The following is a 20,055-nucleotide window of genomic DNA, read 5'->3' on the forward strand; positions in this document are numbered from 1 at the left end:
TCTCTCTCTCTCTCTCTCTCTCTCTCTCTTCTCTCTCTCATCTCCTCTCTCTCCTCTCTCTCTCTCTCTCTCTCTCTCTATCTGCTCTCTCTCTCTCTCTCTCTCTCTCTCTCTCTCTCTCTCTCTCTCTCTCTCTCTCTCTCTCTCTCTCTCTCTCTCTCTCTCTCTATCATCTCTCGCATGTGTCGTCTCACACATCTCATCCCTCACAACATCCCCTCCTATCTCTATGCCTATCCTCTCTCTTCTTTCCCTCACCTCACTCCTTTTATATCATCTCACCAGCTACGAGCGGTCAGCCGGAGCATGGCAGGCCGTTGATCCCCACCTCACTGATACATCATGCATGTCGGGTATAACTTGTAGCTACATAATATGACCATTGCATTGACCCGTTACTGGATGGCTACCTGTAACGTTCTTCAAGTGGAGGATGAACCGTGAACATATCAATAGAGGGTCTTGGGGTGAAGGTATAGAGGTGGCTAGCGAGTGGATTAGATCACTAGCCCTTTGTTACAAACATCCCTTTTGACAAGGCTCAATTGGCCAATATTCATTCACGCAACAATCGCTCAGAGATGTACATTTTACTCATGGCTGCGTGGTGGTGAAAGCGGGAGAGGAGGCGAAATGGGAAGGGTATTTGCGAATAGCCAACTGCGATTGTCCAGCCGAAACTTATCTGCCTCTTGCCTTTATGTAAAAGTGTAAGTCATCTTTAGGATGACATCACCATTCTACGAGCCTGGTTTCCAATACCTATCGTGAGTAGTAAATTCCTTTGACAATCCACGAGTGCAAAGTTCAGGCATCTGTCCTATCTTACCACTTCAGTTGATCGCCTATCATACTTGGCAAGCTGCCAAACCTCGGAGTGTCACCTGAGACTAGTTTCTGTGGGTGAAAAAGGAACTGCGGTAAATCAATCTGGTCCTGCGATAGAATGTGACGAGATGAAAAGTCTTCGGATTTTTCGGAGGGCTGAGTTTCTCCGCGTAGATTCCAGTTTCTTCCCCACCAATGCGCTAAGTGGCAATTTTGAAGCGCGGAAACCCGGGGTGGAGGATTGATCGGGGTAATACTAACCCTCCCATAGAATCGTTATGTAAAAGCTGCACTCGGTCTTCAGTCTGAATTAAGTGATGTGGTGCTGTGTGGGAATTCCATGAATGGACGCTATGAAAGCGTCCATAATAAAAGCTGGTGTAAGAAGATCGTTTTCACATAGAGCTGTTCCTTGTTGACATAACTTTTCCTCGTTGAAATAGTTCCGCGTGGTTGCGTAAGTCGCCCGTTTTCATTGACTCTGTCATTCTGCATTTAAAACTAATCCCAATAAAAACCTTTTCAACACCACGGTGGACGTAATCTATGTACAAATCGGCACTAAATCGTCTTTTATAGCAGCGACGAGTCCTCTATAAGGAAAAGACCTTCCGTGCGTCAGTGTCACCGCCAGAGACCCTCAGTGCCAGCCGTGGATCGGTGGCCTTGGAGAAACATTGCCCCAGTTTTTAACTCCGATATCGAACGATGCGAAATTCTTGAAGAGGATTTGACGACCATATTGACAATAGTAGGAGTGTCTGTAAAATTGTGATGATAAGGGTTTTAAACAACTTTGTTGATTGTGAGGATATTGATGTTCTAACATGAAAGTCAATGTCGAATATCGATAGCTCAGTCTTCCTATACCTTTCGCCGAAGGTGAAAGGGATTATAGCTTTGGAAAGCGTAGTTTGAAACATCGATTCTCTTTCCAAGGAATGTTTACGACTCACGGTTGAAAATTGCCTTTTGACATACCACATATCATCTTATAATGCTGTGTATCTCTTCAGTGCGCAAACATTTCTCTCCGTCCCCAGCACCACCATCTCCAGCGCTTGAAACCCACGACTACGACACACCATCAGCATCCCATTCTTTTGCCGGACACCAAGACATACCATCATCACCCTCAAAATCCATCAGCTCAATCTCTACTCGCCTTATAATGTATAGAAAGATATATGAGGAAATGAGGTCAAGTTTTGTGCCACAAGGTGTCGATCTGAGCCGCGACCCTCTGGCGGACCCAGACCTGGCTCCATACCTCATGCGCGGCGTTACTCAGTGTCCTGATTTATCGTGTCTAGCTCAGCCTTAGCTGTAGTTACCTGTGAGTGTGCATATATGTATAGGTATACCTATTTGAGGCATGCATGTCTGTACCGCCGTACCGGTTACTTTGTTTGTAATATATTTCTCTCCGTAGTTTCTACAAGTTTGTGTCACGTGGAGTGCATATAATTGCATCTATTTTACCTCCAAATGAGACGAACGAGACATATTTAATTCATAACAAAATTATCCGTTGCTGTAACTACTTTAAAATTAATGAGTTGAATCTTCGACAAATTTATATCGTCAGCGTTCTTTCTCGGTCGCATTACATAAAATACCATTGGTACTTCAAAATAAATAAATAAATCCTCAGTTTCCTGAACGATGTTTTCTTGCCAGTCATCAGCTTTTAACGAACTAAAATTATGACTAGCACCGTACCAAGTTCTTTCGTCGAACTTGGTGGATACTATGAAGGTGAGAATCGTTGACACACTCAAACGTTTTTGATATTTAACGAAAAATATAAAATTGATAGAAAATGATAACCGGAGCAAGTTCCGAAACTTGTTTCAACGCATCGTTACACAAATGCCCGAACCTGACGAAAACCTTAGCACGATCGTTGTGGAAGCAGAACTTCGACAGCCACTCAACGAACGCTAGCTGGTATTTAGTTGTGCTCACTTATGTGTCGTTGTTACGATAACAATTAATGTCAGCAGTTGGTCAGCGCCGATTTAACTGTCTTCCTTAGAAGTAGATACTTATTTCACCGACGCATGCAACCGCTTTTAATCATGCCTATGCCTCCATTAATTTCTTTTATTCTCCTTTTCAGGACACCTATCGTCACCCTCCCGCCGCTGCGCGACCAGCCGAGCAGCTCAGTCGCCTTCACCACTCGGCCGATCACGTGACCGCCATGGCCGCCTCGCCGAGGTTCGGTGGGCCGCCCACAGGTGGCTCTGCCATCGCCGACGACGACTCGGCTATTGGCTGCAGCTCAGCCAGTCCCGAGCCGCAGGTCAAGGTCAACGGCGCCAGGTGAGCTCAAGTTCATTCAAAGGTCACCAAGACTCAGTGGCGCAGCCAGGGGGGGTGAAAGGGGTGAGATCTCACCCCCGTCTCTTATCCTAGGGGCCCACCGTCGATTCTAACTGTAACGTTATGCAGCCTGACAATTTTTTATCATAATGTCAAGGCCCGTCATAGGACTGAAAACAGTTTTCAGGCCTGATAGCCCCCTTTAGGATTTATAGTCCCATTTTATGATTTAAGAGGGTACATCCAAGACCCGATTGAACTAATCCAAGGCCTAGGAGGGCCCGTTCCACGGCATGAGAAGGCCATTTCAGGCCTGAGAGGGCCCATTTCGGGTCTGTGAGGGCCCATTTCAGGCCTGAAGGGGCCCATTTGAAGCTTGAGAGGGCCCATTTCAGGCCCTAGAGGGCCTGTTTGAGGCCTGAGAGGGGCCCATTTCAGGCCTGAGAGGGCCCATTTGATGCTGTGAGGGCCCATTTCAGGCCTGAAGGGATCCATTTCAGGCCCTAGAGAGCATGTTTGAGGCCTGAGAGGGGCCATTTCAGGCCTGAGGGGGCCCATTTCAAGCTTGAGAGGGCCCATTTCATGCCCTAGAGGGCCCGTTTGAGGCTAGAGAGGGTCCGTTTGAGGCCAGAGAGGGCCCGTTTGAGGCCAGAGAGAGCCCGTTTGAGCGCTGAGAGGGGCCCATTTCAGGCATAAGAGGCACCATTTCAGACCTGAGAGGGCCCAGTTACGGTATGAGGGGCCTTTTTCGACATGATAGGGACCATTTCCGGGCTGAGGGGGCCCATTTCAGGTCTGAGAGGGCTAATGTCAGGCCTGAGAGGGCCCATTTCAGACCCTAGAGGACCTAGTTGAGGCCTGAGAGGGGCCCATTTCAGGTCTGAGAGGGCTAATGTCAGGCCTGAGAGAGCCCATTTCAGGCCCTAGAGGACCTTTTTGAGGCCTGAGAGGGTCTACTTCAGGCCTGAGAAGGGACCATTTCAGGTCTGAGAGGGCCCAGTTCAGGCCTGAGAAGACATCCCAGGAATGAAAGAATCATCCTATGTGTGGGAGGGTCCGTACTCCGTGCCTGGTCTGGTTCTGAGAGGGCCTACCCCAATCCTGATTGAACCGATATCATGTTTGATATAGGTCAACTCACCACACGTATATTGATGGCCCAGTTCATGTCTAATGGACCCATCTCAAGACTCAGATATTTTATGCTTCAGGAAGCCTACCCCAAGCGTGAGGGGGCCCATAGGGGTTTTTGAGGCTCATGGAGTTCAGAAGCAGCGGAACACCTTCAATTAAGGGGGGGGCACTGCCGACTTTTGGTCCCATTCTTTCCATGCAACGCCCATAGGGCTAATGTTAAAATGCCAAAATCAAAGGGGGGCACGGTGCCCCGGTGCCCTCCCCGTTCCGCCGCCTATGATGGAGGTCCCGCAGTACGATATGTCAGCCTCTGAGAAAGCCACGCAGGGCCCTGCCAAGCCGACATCTGAAAATCTTCTCCTCAGGCCTGTGCCTGCCTCACCGCCCGGCCCCACCCCGACGTCTAGGAGTTTGACGCCTGGGTATTTATCAGGACCCCACACCGGGCCATGATGGCTCCAAACTGACACCTGAGGCTCCTGCACCGGCTTTTGAGGGGCCCACCGACCTCTGATAGCCACCACGCAGGCCTCAAAAGACCATGTCGATTGTCGATATCTAAACCCCGAAGTCTTGGAAGGCCTGTGCTCTATGCAGATTCTTGAGGGCTTTACGTGGGCTTGTAAATATCCCAGACTGGCTCTAGCCTAGCTCGACCGCGCCCCGCAGAGCAGGGCCCCAGGCTTTCCAGTTTTACGCCCTTGAGGGGTGTTTGAATATTCCCTTCTAACCTGACTCCAGGGTCACGAAGCGACAAGTGCGGCGGTAGGCGGCTTTCTAAAGAGCGTCGAAAATCATGGAGAAATTACTTCAGTCATATTGCAGTTCAGACCAAAGCACACGTCATAATGTTCATCGAAAGAAAAGTTTCGCCTATCTCGACACTCGAGGACATAAAAAGCTATAGCGCGCTGAAAGTGGGTTCGATAGCTCTCTAACTCGTGCAATCAGCCATGGTGGGGGGGGGGGGCGTATCGGCCAAACCTGATCATAATTTAAGACGGCTAGAAAGACGAGAAACGCAACGGATAGCTATAGGATGCTTCAGAATCGTAGAGGTCATTTTTCGATTAGGTCATCGCTGAGGTCATTGAAGATGAAGTTATGATAAAATTATGATAAACACAAAGACAAGATTACGACGAAAAAATTTTTGTTTTTATATTTTTCACAAATAACCGTATAACTCGTGAACCAAAAGAGCTAGAGCTTTGCGGAACAACTCATTCGTTAGGTCTTTCAAAACGCTTTCGCTTTTAAGATTTGACCTCAATGCCTCATGTCAATGGTTTGGCAACAGAGCAGAAGGTAAAACCGGCAAAACCATCTAAATAGTCGCATTATACCAAAACAGTTTTGCTAAGAATTTTTGCAAGGACTTTGGTGAGAAAAAACTATGAGACATTTACTTTGTCATCATTCTCTTGTTAACATGCATCGATTGAGCTACCTATAATTTCACATAAAAAGTTCAACTTCAAAATGTGACCGCAGATCAAGGTCATGCCCTTACTTGAGAAGTTCATGATGGTCATCAACCGATCCGTATGGATGATTAACACCTTCAAGACAATGTCATAACTCTACCTCGTCTCCTATATCAAAAGTAATAGTCGAAAAACTGATGTTGAGCTTTTTTAAAAGCCTTTTGACCTAGCCCGACCCTTTGAGTGGCCGCTGGCCATCAATTGCACGCTGTCCATCAAATATGGGCAGAATGGTCGTGTTTCTGTAAATATGCTGTTGTTTTTTACGTGCCTCTTCAGATCAAGAGATATTTGTCCTTTTCCCCGATTTGGCTGGTAATGATGACAATGATCTGACCTTTCGTTGTTGGTAAGGGGCCCCCATTTGGTTGAGGGGCCCACTTTGCTGGGGGGCCCATCGCGAACGTCTCTCACCCCCGTCGCCAGAGTTCTGGCTGCGCCACTGCCAAGACTTTCCAAACTATTTTTTTTTCATTGATAGGTACTCTCAGCTTGATTAGAGTACTTTTTAGGTTGTCAACGAATGATGTATGCCATTTTGATTTTATGAAAGTCCAACTTCTTAGCTGCTGTTTAAATACACTATCCATATAAAATACTTTATTTCTTTGCATATCCTTCCTTCATTTGTTTGATTCACATCAACCTTCACTTTACGTCACCCAATAATTCTATAACTAGATAAAGAACTTCAAAAATCATGACGCTTCTGAGTCCCACACAAGTTCCAGCACTCGCCTTGCTCCAGTGACCTACCCCTTTACACCCCAAATCGACCCTTGACCCTCAGACAGGCACGTGCCAACCGAAACTAGTGGGTTTCCCAGTCACGTGGCCAGGTGATTCAGCGCTAGTGTGTTGGTAGAGTGAGATCACGTGGCACGTATGGCGCGGTCACCTGTGGTGGTGGTGGTGTGGGGAGGGGGGAGGTGAGGGGGGGGGTTGACGAAAGCCCACGACGTGGGCGGATGTCTGTGGTCTACTTTTGACGCGACGCACACTTGCGAACCCTGTGAGCTGACGGGTACTTTTTATGCTGAGTTGATGCGATATAGGTCTGACGACATGTAAAGAGCTGAAGTCAGTATACGCTCTGCAGTGTCTACATATCGGTCGACAAAACGAACTCTCTTGTGCATCCTGCGTTTACGACTTGTCCTGCTTGTCAACCTAGCACGTTTACAACATGTTTCTGTATGTTTTTCAGTCCAACCATCAGTATCTCGGATCAGGAGGAGAACTTCGAGTGCCTGGGCGAAGGATCGGAAAACGACCTCAGTAGAAGGTAAATGGGAAGCGACTGAGAGTCGCGCGACTTGTGGACGAGAGTCGCGCGACTGGTGGACACTTTCCGCCCGGCGTGACTCATGGAGGACGGTTTGGGCAGGAGCTGTAGAAAAATGGGTCAATGATCAAAAGAACTGTGTATTGGGAGCTCTCAGGAATCAAGTACAACTCATATTTTATAACAAGAGAATAAGGCTGCCACATGACTGGTAGCTTTACCAGCCATGTGGCAGCGATACTATAACCAATGCGCCCTCGCACAACGCACGCGTGACCACAGGTGCGGATATACGGCAGTAAGTGAGCCATTCAGGTGTGCGTGTGTGCCAGCGCGCTGTCCCAGAGAGGTTAGTGTGCCAGATTATGGCTGTGCCGGTCAAGTGGTGGGTATATACGGTTATCATTGGAACCTGGGACAGCCACAGCAACAGATGGTGTCGCGATTAGGGATAAGGGAAAGTGTGTGCCTATTGTGATATTATTGTTGTGGCAGGATGTAAGCGAGAGCCGTTTTCGGGAAGCCAAACAAAATTTATCTTCTAGCTGCTATCGTTTAACAGTACAAAATCATCAGAACTGTTGAACCAATCGTTTAACGTGTTGTCGCTAAATAATTTCAAAACATACTGACATCAGCAATTTAAGTTTTTGTTCCAACTGGACACAATATAGCTAGTACTGGTACTGGTACAAGATACTGGTGACTCATAGTCAATGCCCTATTATGCTTTACCTCGCCACACATTCCAAGAACATTCAGGCTAGCAGGAAACGTTGGCCACCCCTCGTTGAAACCAAGACCGGCAGTCACATGGCTGACCCACTATCGTCACGTTTGGCTCCCAGTCGGCTTGACCTGGTGACCCCACGCACTGTGACAGATCTGTCAGTCTCCAGTCAGGTGACAGGGTCATCTGTCACGGGGCTGGGTCGGATGTCAGTGTGGGAGGATCGTATGTCAGTTCGAGGAAGGGCGATCTGTCACGAGTAGAAAGGCCGAGATGGACTACCACCCGTCAAGTGAGGTTTTTAATTAGTTTAGCAAGTAGCGAGAATTCCAATGTCACATTATGCTGTGGATCAGAGCTGCAGTCCGGTTCTTGAACTCGCAAATGATCTGCAGCGTCTCAAAAACGAGCTAAATTTATACCGAGCCAAGACGAAGTGACAGCTCAGGCCAGATGATTGGAGGTGAATATTTGTAACCTTCTTGACCTCAGGTGACCCCACGGTTACCTTTGTGATGTGGTTGTTTTTTCTCGCTGGACATCGTGGACAGATGACCTCAATCGTTGTGTCAACATTCGGCCATGTGGAACTTGCCGGCTTGAATAGATTTGGAACGGCGTAGTGTGCTAAGTCAATGTTGATTTAGCATGGCACGAGAGCGTTGTTTAGATTTTGTTGTGGAGTTAATTTGGACTGTTGCTGAGAGAGAAATGGGTCACAAACAAGGAACTACGAATGGGCGATGAACACGCCGATCGCTAAAAATGTGGCACGATTGACTGATCCGGATCATGGCGCCCATGGAAGCGGGTTATGTAACCGTCCTTTGTAGATTTCAGTGATGTCTGATGTCCTGCAAAATTTATGTTGTGTCGGGCTGGAAGATGAACCCTCTATGACTCTGGTTTATTCAGAGCTCTTTGAAGGTAGATCGATGGATGCTAATTTGATGATACCGCAACTCTTATTAGGTTACTTCTTAGTCATCGCTAGATTCCCGGAAATTTCCTGGTGAAATATGGCAGAAACATTTATAGTACAAGGCTGGAACAATGTTTGGCTCAATAATAATTCAGCACATTTTGTAGCCTTTTCTACGAACTCTTGGTATCATCAATGTTCATAAAGCGGCCTCTAAATTCGTGGAAACTTCACATATTTCTGAAAGTGACTCACCATTCATCAACACTTCGCCTAAATATAAGTACCCTGCCTTACCAAAGTGTTACATGCAACACTATCCCAATCGCAATGGCAGGCAGTAAATCCGGATTTATTTCTGGCCGCTGTGCGTGGGTCCTCACTCTTTCTCACGGTGTCCACAAGTTTACCGCACGTTCCCAAACCGCTCGATCACTTTCTCTTCTTGTCCTTTCAGCATGGGCCACTGCCGGAGTCAGTCCCAGCCGGAGGTACCGATACGGAGAGCCTCCTGGCTAAGGACCAGCCTGCGACGAGCCTCCAAGTAAGAGACGTTATTTAGAAAAATATGATGCATCAATATCGATGTTTTTTTCTTTTACTTTTTGGTAGGTAGGGGGTTGGCGGGCATTTGTAGCCAAGAAAGGGCTCTAGCGGCCTCTCGGGCCTCTGAATATTTAGCCTTTATGACTTACTTTAATTATATAAAATGCCAGAACTGCTGCTTATATATAGAGCGCGGCGTTATCGTCTTTTCTTTGCCGTAGTAACTAAACAAAATCCGTATTCAATTTTGTTCCCTATCGTGATTGCTATTCTTTTGCGGTTTTCATGAATCATGCATCACTATACGGAATACACAGACGCTGTGGTTTAGTTGCTGGCGGAATACTTTCCGCATAAGTAGAACCTGGTCACTGGCGCATCCTGGCACCAATGCGCAAATGGGACACCTGCGAGAATATGGGACATTTAGCGTGACAGTTTCGAAGCAAAGCGCACGCGAGGACATTGCTTTCACAACAAGGTTTGCAATGTTCAATGCACATACAATGTGATGTTTATTGACATTTCTGTTCTTTTTATCTTTTTCAGAGACAGTGCCAGTGAGCTGCCGTCATCATTCAGACGATACGGCTCCATGAGGTGAGTTCTGGCATCCATTCACTTCACTTCACCTTCAATTCACCTCGTATCACTAAGCTAGCTATTCATTTCACTAAGCTAGATTCATACCAGTCTGTACATATTCAATTTACAAAATAGCTGGCGGGTCACATAGCAAATCGGTCCTTAATTGTCCTTCATCCAAGGACAGTCATGCGGCTCTTTCCAGTTGATTTCACTTCCCAATTTCGCACAAATCGACAATCCCGTAGTGAAATATATTTCGCATTCGACAGGTCACGCCCACCCAATAGCGGATGAAATTGGGGTGGGGAAGAGGTGTCGGATAGGGTAGGAGGGGGTCCAGCGGGGGGGGGGGGGGTAGAGGAGTAGGTAGAGTGTATGCAGAGGGTAGAGGAGGATAGAGGAGAGAGCCCGACCTGTTTCCACTCCACCCAGCCCGCATTTGGGCTGTTCGGGAAGCTCCGCAGCCACTGACGAATATCGATTCCGCCACTACGTATCTGATGACGTCATCCATATTTGACATCTGACGTCACCGATAGGGAGGCAGCCCCCTGCCGCTTATCGATTACGTGCACTTGTCTGTATGACTAACACTCTCATTTTGGTCCTATGCCTGATAAAGCGACGGTCATTTTAATTTCGCCAATGCGCAGCAGCGCGGTGAAATCGTTATCGAACCAAACTCCCCTTCAACCTGTCCAGCCTGGGACCATAATTTTGGTCCCAGCTGTGCTCATATCACGTAGTCACGCTCGCAGCGAGGTCGGGCCTCACGAGGGTCGTCAAGTGCAGGGAAGTTTACGAGGGGTGCCCGGTACCGGGTGTTCCAATCGATACAGCCTGGGGCTCCAGGGCCGGGGTGCGCCGGGCACCTGACGGTGACAGGTGTGTTTTGATGTGGTGTGGTGTGGTGGCGACCCGGGCGTAGCTAAGCTACAGAGACATATAAGCAGTGGATGCCAGTGGATGCCAGATGTGGGCCTTCGGTGGCTGTGCCACCTAAGCAATCTTCTGACGGGCGGATATGTAGATTAGTTGTTCCAAGAAAAGAACGTGATCGATAAGTTTCAACACGGCCTGCTCTGTGGTGAAAGAAGAATTGTCCGCTTTTGCCTTTTGCTCATTGCCAAACAAATGAATCTAGATGCATTTTGCATTAGGTATTCATTCTACCCAAGAACATTCCCTCTGCTTGCTTTGGGCTCTTGCAAAAATAATGTGCCCTGACTCATATAGCGAACCGTTATTATCGTTACATAAAGCATGCCTGGTGTCGACGTAAATCCTCTCGTGTCGTACTTATTTGGTCCACACGAGTGTTGTATAACGCTGCCTACATAGCTGGGTGTAAAATTCCGATCAGTTTTGCGGTTCCCAGCCTACACATGGACAGGTATATGTCAGTCGGCATGCAATGGCGTGGCTGCATGGATGCTTGCGTTTCTATGCTTTTTTGATAAATCATGTTGATTAGAACGGTGAACGGTGTTGGGTAGTTATGCCTTCCTACCAATAGCCCCAGCGGGCGACTGCTACATGCATTTTGAACATGCTGTACGCTGACTTTTGATCATATGGTTCTTCGTGTCTGGTGATTTAAACGATCACTCTGCAGTCACTGCGGATCTAAATAAACTGATTGGGCCGTTCTATGACCTCTCAGACTGCTAGTTTAATTAGGAGTTAAAGAAATCTAACAGAGAATACTAGCTGACCTCGGGCTCAGCCGTATACTGATTGGATAATACCTTGTTTGGCTTTTGTTAGCCGCTTAGCTTTTGGACTTTTGGCGCTCAGTAACCCTGCTTGATCTGAAAACAGGTAGGGCACAGTCAAGTCAAGTGAGCCACAACACAAAAACTAACGGATGTTTTGGCTTTCTCCTTGGGTGGCCATGCTTTCCCCGCATTTGAATCTCGGCCGATCTACTATCATGGTCGGAGTGTGTTTTGTTTGTTTGTTTGTTTGTTTTGTTGGGTTAGGCCCTTTCGGTCGACAAGACCATTTCAGAGCCGGGAGGATGATAGGATATAGGGGGAGACATTGGTCTGGGCAGGCACCCTAGTGAGTCGCCGGGGCTGAGCCCGTCCGAAGACAGGCCACCCAGCCCCAAGGCACTCACTGCACCCGGCTACGGGGTGCGCTCCCTCAGGAGCAGCGGTGCCGCTCCAAGGGAGCAGCCCGCATGAGATAAAGTTGCCTGTCCAGCCCGGATGGGGGTGGCGGTGTGGAGGAGAAGGATTTCAGTATCCTGAGGATAGAAGCATGGAACGGTGTGTCAGAGTGTGCTTTCCATTGCCATTTCGTCCTCCCATGAATGGTCTTGCCTCGTGACAGCCTCATGACTGTCACGCGAACTTCCACATTACACACTAGCGACCTCTATTCATGCATAACTAAAACGCAGCTTAGAAACCAGTCGCTAGGTGGCAGCACCCGGACCTGAGCCTCCTGAGAGAAAGTGAGCGGCCGACTGCGGTCGGTGGTAACTGGGGAGGACGGAGGCGGTCTCACAGCAGCCTTCAGTGAGCTGGAGGGTGGCGAGCGGCGGGCTGCGTGCCGCCTATAGCTCACCAGTGAGAGAGTGAGAGAGTGGGTGAGAGTGAAGGACAGGGTGAGAGAGGAGAGTGGGCTGGACCCGCTGAGTCGAGGACGGGATATGGAGGAACCGGTGGCTGCCTGACGGCATCATGTATAGGAACTCGAGCTGGAGAAGGTAAGGATGTCGATGGAAAACACTCCACAAGTCCAGAGAGAGGTCACTCCTTTGTGCTCTGCTCGTAGTTTGTCTGGGATGGGAAGTGTTTGACGGTGCTCTAGCGCTGTGATGAAAAGCATCTAGCGTTTTTTAATGTTGCATGTGAAATGAAGGCATACAGCAAAATTTAAAATCAAAGTTTTATCTTTTTTTCGAATTGCTCCTCCATGCCGTCTGTCACAAATTAGGGACTTGAACCCAGTAAACCTGCAAGTCTGCCACTTGCCATGAGGTCTTATCATTGACCCTCATGTTGAAATGTGCAACACCACACGGACTGTCATTTCGAATGGGGACAAACGGTGCTGGATATTAGCTTTATGAACGGATGAAATACTCGGCGTCTTTGGAATTAGGAAATTCACGTGCGCTAGCATTGCATGCAGGTACATAGGTCGCATATCTTAACTCCGCCCAATGCGCACGTTTTGGTCCCACACTTAGTGCGGCATGTCTTCTAACTTGCACCCTGTTAACTGCGATTTTTGACTTGTTCGCCTTCGTTTGTAGTTGTTTACTTAATTTTCCTTTGATAGAATGTTGTGAACATGCATCAAGACATTGTTTGTTTCGTGGGATAGGAAATCGTGCACCATGTTGGATTTAATTCCGAACTGTTCGGGGTGTTGCGTGTTATATTTCTGTGTCTTTTAATGGTTTCTGAAAAAGAAAGCAACTTTTCAGTCACACTTGCATGTTAGTCGTGCTATTGTGCTGTTTCCTTTCGGGAACGGGGTACCACATGATTCGTGACATTGTATGGAAAATCCTGAACAGAAACCAAGGCTGTGATCAAAGTCAAAGCCGCTCTGAATTTTCTAATGACCGTAACATTTTGCTAATAGGTGGCATGTTCGGTGCAAAATATAACTCAACCTTGAAATTAGATACATTGTATTCGGCATCCCCCTTGAATTCGAAAGTTTTTTCTTGTCATGGGCGCATTCAATCATACGCTGACAATCAATGATGAAATTTGGTCGATACAATTATTCGTGAAATAAAATGACCATTGCCATGATACGGGTCCGTGATCACTGCAAATATGCACCGCACCTCACGCACCTTCATTCCTGCGTGCCGTCTCCCCGCCCAGCTGTTATGCACCCACTGAAGGTCGCCCCCCCCCCCCTCCAGACGTCCGAGGTCACCCCGTCCCCTCCCCCTCCTGTACCGCCCCGTATGCAGGCCAGGTCCCGTGATATACCCTGGCGGGCCGTTTCATCAAGGTCGTGAGCAAGGGCAAGTAGGCGTTCGATGAATCGATGAAGAATGTCGACTACCTGGCTGCCCAGGAACTCTGGTCAAATGTCACGTATTGAGCGCTGAGACTGGACAAAAAAGGCCGGGAGTGCTTCGAATGTAGGCAAGCATTTGCATATTGCAGTTTCTGTTGAAGCTATGTGGAGAAGCAAGTGCACTCATTCTGTTTGAATAAAAGATGGACAATTCTAGCCGTGAAAGCACTAGATTCGTATGAGGAGACTGACCAAGGAATTTGATGAAAGCCGTCTCTGTTCGGAGATGCATAGTAAGCGCACTGTCCTGTATTGCGCTAAATTCAACGCTCTCTACACGTGGTGTTCAACAACGTGCAAAATGCAATTGCCACAATGTCCAAGCACATGAATGCAAGCTCTGTCAGAAATGGGACCTAATGCTTCTGAAAGAGATCCACCAATCACGCTGGATGAATAACTGAACATAAGCTGCGGACGGTGTGTTGTCCGTTTTGGCAGCGTCATCACACCTTTGACAGTCAGACATCGGGGTCAGATGAGGTCACAGCCCGGGATTACCCTGGGGTCAGCTCGGGGTCACCCTGGGGTCAGTTGGGGTCAGTTGGCGTCAGCGTCCGCTCCATGGGACCATCCATCCGCTCTGTCAAGTCTGGTGTTTTGAGGTCAACTAGGTCACGACTGTCTGGGAGTGCTATGTGTGAACTGCGGTGAAAAGATGACTTGGTATTCGGGCGTGAATACTGTATGCCGGTACTGCCCCGTGGTGTAAGTGCACGTAGGCTTGGTTGTCGTCGTGCTGTTGTTGCGTTCTGAGATGGGAATGCAGCGTCTTGCTATAACCAGAGCACTGTCACGCAAGCATGCTGCATTGTATCAATGATTGCCGGTTGTTGCTCGCTCACATTCCTCTCTGATTTTTTTTTTTGCCGTCAACATGCATGTCAACGGACATTGATTAGCCTGGCTTCGGCGATAAAATATCAACACAGCTTTTTCTTTAACAACCCTTTTCTGGCCTGCCATTTGCTTCTCGAGAAGCTGTCCGATTTAAATTATAAAAAACGCAGCGAAGAATAATCGAGGAGATGCGTGCTATAGAAGGCATTAGTATCTAAGATGAGCTAATCCTACACATTGTTCATCCTACCGCATCGCCTGACTCCAAACGAGTTTGGAATTTTGCAACATACCGTAATCCCATTCAAGGTCTTTTGTGAGGCAAGATAAGTCTGGTTGGAATTCAGGCTACATGCGAACTGGAGAAAAATCGATTGTTTCTGTCGCTTACCTATCAGTGTTTGAAGTAAAAATTTCCCCACGTGTTTCCGGTATATGGTACGAAGAAACCAGATGTTTGACCGCAGGGGCTGTTTCGGGGGTTCTTTGTTAGAACAAGGCAGCACCATAAGTCTTAATCTGAAGATTGTGATCTCACCTGTCTTGAAAATAAATCCTCCGTGTAAGATGCCGAAGCAATGCCAATCAAGAAGAACCTGCCTTGGCGTTGAGGCATAACCGAAACGCGCCTGTAACATAAGCAAAAAAGCTTGTCGACGTTAGCGGTTGAGCCCATGAACGTCAATCCGCGAGACGTATATAAATGGTTCTTTTAACCCGGAAACGTCTGAGCTGTTTGTGCTGTATCGGTCGAAGCCCTCGATTCAATGCTTCTTGGCAGCAGCGGCGCAGCTCACGGAGCCGTAAAATTGTCGATTCACGGGGCCGTAAGGTTGTCGATCCTGTTCGATGAATACACTCCAGCGGCCTGCTCGCGTCCCCAGACCGTTTCTTGTCAGAACCATAAAGGTCCACGTTCAGAGGCTATCGGATCCTAGATCTATGGTCGATGACACCTGCGTTAGAGGCTAACGGTTTGCTGGAATCAATACCTAGCTGAATGAATAGCTACCTACCTGATGAATGCATCGATCTCGCTGACTTCTGTCAAAGTAGAGAGCTTGACAGGACGAAGCTGGATCGCAGTTCTGTCTACTTTCCTGTGGAAGGATTGGGTATCTCTTGTTTGACCTTGAATGAGATATTTGCCCGGAGATAGAGCGTGTATAGGAAAAACATGCAGCTGACTGCAACCGGGAAGGTGAAGAAATCTGATCGATATTTTGTACTGCCCGTTGGCGTGTCTGAAAAGGTATTTGGTCATACGATTGAGCCGTGTGTCGGATGTGACAGTGATAAGGTTTATCGTATAGGGAAGGAAGGAGCTTTCACGTTTTCACATTTATCTGATTTTGAAGTTATCAGTTTGCTGGCAGTTAGGCGGCAACGGTGTCGACGCATGTATCATTTGTATTTTAACGATTCTATTTTAGACTATTTGACCTTGTGGCGGCATATTTTTGTCTCGTGTTTTCATAATTGGCTAAGTGCAGCCGAATAAAAATTGCGCAAAATTAGCCCGCATTAGCTAGATCTTGGGCCTGTCATGAATTCTAAACCCATTGCGCCACCACCCTGTTACAAAACAATCCAGTGTCACCTTTTCTCTAACTGGGCTGCCTCTTGGCCCCGTTCGAATGCAACGCCCTACATAGTTGCGTCTAACCTAGGGGACCTGACTATGCCGTAAATAGAACAGTAGAGACGGTAGTGCTTTGTTGTTTCACTTTTTGTTCTGGTTCTTACCACTCTTGCCTCCCCGCTTCTGACACCGTCAGCTCTTCTCCAAGTCTGTTCACGCGTGTCCTCCCATGTTGGAGTCCGACTAATGATGTAGTGGCTCGCGCGTGCCGAAGTTTCTTGGAGGGTGTCTTGAGAAGTCTTAGAAGTGTTTCCAGACACTCGGTTGTTTCGGATAAGTCTCCAGACAGCTGGCAGCCTCAAAGATGTCTCCAGACAGCTGGTAGTCTCAAAAATGTCTCCACAGAGTGCAGACAGCTGGCAGAGTTAGTGGTGTCTCACTGGCAGGTGTTTTAACGCTGCCAGTGAGACTGAGATGTGAAACACCTGCCGTCTCAAATTGTTTTCACTATGGTCGTTTGGTGAAGGATTGTTTCAAGGTTTGGGTGATACCTATTTGCGACATTTTCCTTTTTGACCACCTGCCTCCTTTTTTACTACCGAGGTATCGTCAAATGTGAGACAAAAGTATACGCCACATGGCACACTCGAGACACTGGTGACACATGGCACGAGCCGTTCTTGTGTGGCACATGTTGCGTATGCGGACTGTGGTCTAAACGTAGTACCTAACATTGTTGACGTCACAGGTCACGATATGACGTCACCACTCGTTTTGACGCTGTAATAGCGGTGTGTATTCAGGGACATGGGATGTGACGAAAGATCGGGCGTGGGCCGATAGACGTTGCTTCATCGGTTGCCATGGCAACGAGGCTTTGGACTCGAGCTTGAACAGACTGTGGGTTCATGGTGAATCTTGTAAGAGTTTGGAGGGATTATTCCCGCTGATTGGCTGAGGTCGGGCGAATGAACTATAATCGTCTAGCCACGAGGAATTTATCGGTTTAGGACTATAATAGTCTGCTGGAACTTCGAGGTTTCCGACCTTTAATGAGCTGGAATTAGGTAATCTTCTACCTTCACGGATTCCGTAAGCCGATGAATGAATGGAAGTTCAATTCACAAAATAATTTTTCTCCTGCCGATTGGATTGGTCATTCTATTCTCTCGGTTTGCGACATTTCAGCTGAAGTTTCAGCCTTCTCTACTGCAAAATTTCCAGTTCACGAAGTCAAAATGTGCTTACGTCACTAGCATTCAGCTGATTACTCTAATAATCAGCTGATTACGCGCTCTCGCAGCCGGTGGGCGTATCGAGGAATGCGCCCCGTTCGGCAGCCCGAGACCCGCTGTGACGTTCGAGCCGTGACGCGGCCGACTCGGGAGTGACGTGACGGGTTGCGTGACGGGGGCGATTCGTGACCTGCGAGTGAATTCCTGCTGGGACGCGATGCGCTCGGCTGGCTGAGCTCGGCTCACGGAATGTGTGAGCAGTGAGAGAATGGCTGAGCTATTCGGGTTGTGGTGTAACACGGCACGGATGAATTCAGCCTGAATTTACGGGGCTGTGCCTGGGTTTTGTGGCAAAGGGGAACGCGTTCGGCACTGAAGTGGCTTCATTTGGCTTCTCACGCACGCACGGCGCTCAAGGGGAAGCCTCTCCCCCTCTTTCTCTTCCCTGTCCTCCCTTGTATCTTTTGCACATCTCCCTCTACCTCTCTTCATCTCTCCCCTTTCTGTCTCTGTCTCAATATTTCTAGTATTTCCTTTCCCTTACTACTCCCTTCCCATTTCCTCTCCCTATCTCCTTCTCTCTCTCTCTCTCTCTCTCTCTCTCTCTCTCTCTCTCTCTCTCTCTCTCTCTCTCTCTCTCTCTCTCTCTCTCTCTCTCTCTCTCTCTCTCTCTCTCTCCCTCTCTCCCTCTCCCTCTCCCTCTCCCTCTCCCTCTCCCTCTCCCTCTCTCTCTCTCTCCATCCCTCTCTCCCTTTCTCTCTCTACCAGTCCTCCGTCAGGAAACCCCGACCCGCCCTCAGCACCGTACAGGTTTCACAACCACTGCTGCCGCTTCGAGCCGGGTCGGGTCACCGTCAGCGGCGGCGGCGGCGGCGGCGGCGGCGGCGGCGGTGGCGGCGCTCGAAGGTATAGGATCGCGACCCGCCCCGACCGGCCGCGCCGCTTTCGTCACGGCTTGGTACGGTCGCCTATTGTACACACACGGGATTCCGATAAGGAAGCTGGCCGAGCTTTGAAAGAGGATGTGAAAGAGAGTGGAATGCAAGACGCTGACGCGGCGTTTTTGGGGCGTTTTTGGGACCTGTCGAAGTTTTATAATACCGGCGATGAATAGGTATAGCTTGGATGGTATCGTATGCTGCATTGATCCGATTTCACTGTCGCGTTCTATATAGTTATGCGATTTGTCTATTTTGCAAATATTTTCGTTTATTTATCACAAATGACTGGTACACATTACGCCTGTTTTATTTAGAGGTTCACGGATAGTTCAATGCTCTTTCGCTTGCTACGTCTTCCTCTTCCATTGCCTTTGACTTATGCTGATTGAAACGAAAGCATGTCACTGGCCAATCATTCCGTCAGCATTCCGAGCCCCCCCCCCTCCCCCCAGATGCCAGGGCGGACACCGCCAATTTCCTCTGTCGGATTCCTAGCCTCTACACCGGACGCGCCTCTAATCAGAACTTCCTTCCATGTCTGTCTGACGAGCCATATGTGAACCGCGCCTAACACCAGACCGCCAGCGGTGGTGCCCGACAGTTAAACCGTGCACCGAATCGGGAACATCCACACGGAGTAAGTGGTTAATTGGTGAATTGGTGCTCCGAATGGTTGTGCTATGTGGGAGGTAACCGACGTGTTTTAGGGGCGGGTTTGGGTGGGGATGACCAGCTAAGGCTTATGACGTCCGTGGGCTTGCTTTGCAAGCTTATAGAGAAAAAATTGTTGAGCCGTCTATTAGTGTAACTTTTCGGTGTAAACCGTCAGCTAGCAATGTCGCATCAATTAACGTCAGGCAGGGTTGACATTTAGCTGGATATATAGTGCGGTGGCCTTCCACAATACACAGAGAACGTCCCCAAGGTGATCGGGTCGGAACCCGTTTTCATTGGGCTGCTCCGGGGCCCATCTGTAAACGAGCTCCTGCTGGTGTGACCGACATACCCGCAGTATCTCAACGAAGAAGACTGTCTTGTTTGTGTCAAGGTCAGTACGCGTAAACATAGAACGCGCAAAAAGCGAAGCCGGATGTTATTTCAATGCTCAATCACACCCAGCTAACTTGATTTCCTTCAGTCTATTACTTATGGCCTGTCTGAAATCCTATCCATTCTGCACCATCCTAGCAACATAGAACAACAGTTCATCAGTGCGCCACCTGGTACAGGCCTCACAGACGCGCCACGGCCTTCATATCACACGTGCGGCTTTTCTGGCGCTCGTGCGACTTTCGCGCCGCGCCTGGCGTCGGCGTGGGACTGCCTGCCGCCCATCTGCGGTATATCGTGGCCGACGGGCTGGTCAGCGGCTGCCACCGACCAGGAGAGAGTCATTGGGCATAGCCACCGAGACTCGGACAAACCTGTGCTGAAGCGTTAACGAACGGCCGGGTGGATGGGTACACCCGACAGGCAAAGGCTCAGCGGCACAGGTCAATGCTGGATGCAGTCACACACAAATCTGCACGGACATGTGTGCGTGTAAAGTC

General features: G+C 48.6%; 1 protein-coding gene across 4 annotated transcripts in view; it reads left to right on the forward strand.

The window, feature by feature from the left end:
• The first annotated feature begins 2,303 nt into the window (after window positions 1–2,303).
• Window positions 2,304–20,055, forward strand: part of LOC122375016 (rab11 family-interacting protein 4-like) — a 53,996-nt gene continuing 36,244 nt past the window's right edge. For 2 of the 4 annotated variants that reach the window (XM_043354154.1, XM_043354155.1), the window contains exons 1-5: window positions 2,335–2,586; window positions 2,951–3,156; window positions 6,988–7,065; window positions 9,175–9,261; window positions 9,813–9,863. In XM_043354154.1, coding sequence (XP_043210089.1) covers window positions 2,581–2,586; window positions 2,951–3,156; window positions 6,988–7,065; window positions 9,175–9,261; window positions 9,813–9,863 — 428 coding nt within the window. In that variant the 5' untranslated portion in view covers window positions 2,335–2,580. Of the gene's footprint in view, window positions 2,587–2,950; window positions 3,157–6,987; window positions 7,066–9,174; window positions 9,262–9,812; window positions 9,864–20,055 lie in introns of all 4 variants that reach the window. The other 2 variants (XM_043354153.1, XM_043354151.1) reach the window with 2 other exon arrangements.

The sequence above is a fragment of the Amphibalanus amphitrite genome, unplaced genomic scaffold (assembly GCF_019059575.1).
Source record: "Amphibalanus amphitrite isolate SeventyFive unplaced genomic scaffold, NRLGWU_Aamphi_draft 001758F_arrow, whole genome shotgun sequence".
Classification (NCBI taxonomy): domain Eukaryota; kingdom Metazoa; phylum Arthropoda; class Thecostraca; order Balanomorpha; family Balanidae; genus Amphibalanus; species Amphibalanus amphitrite.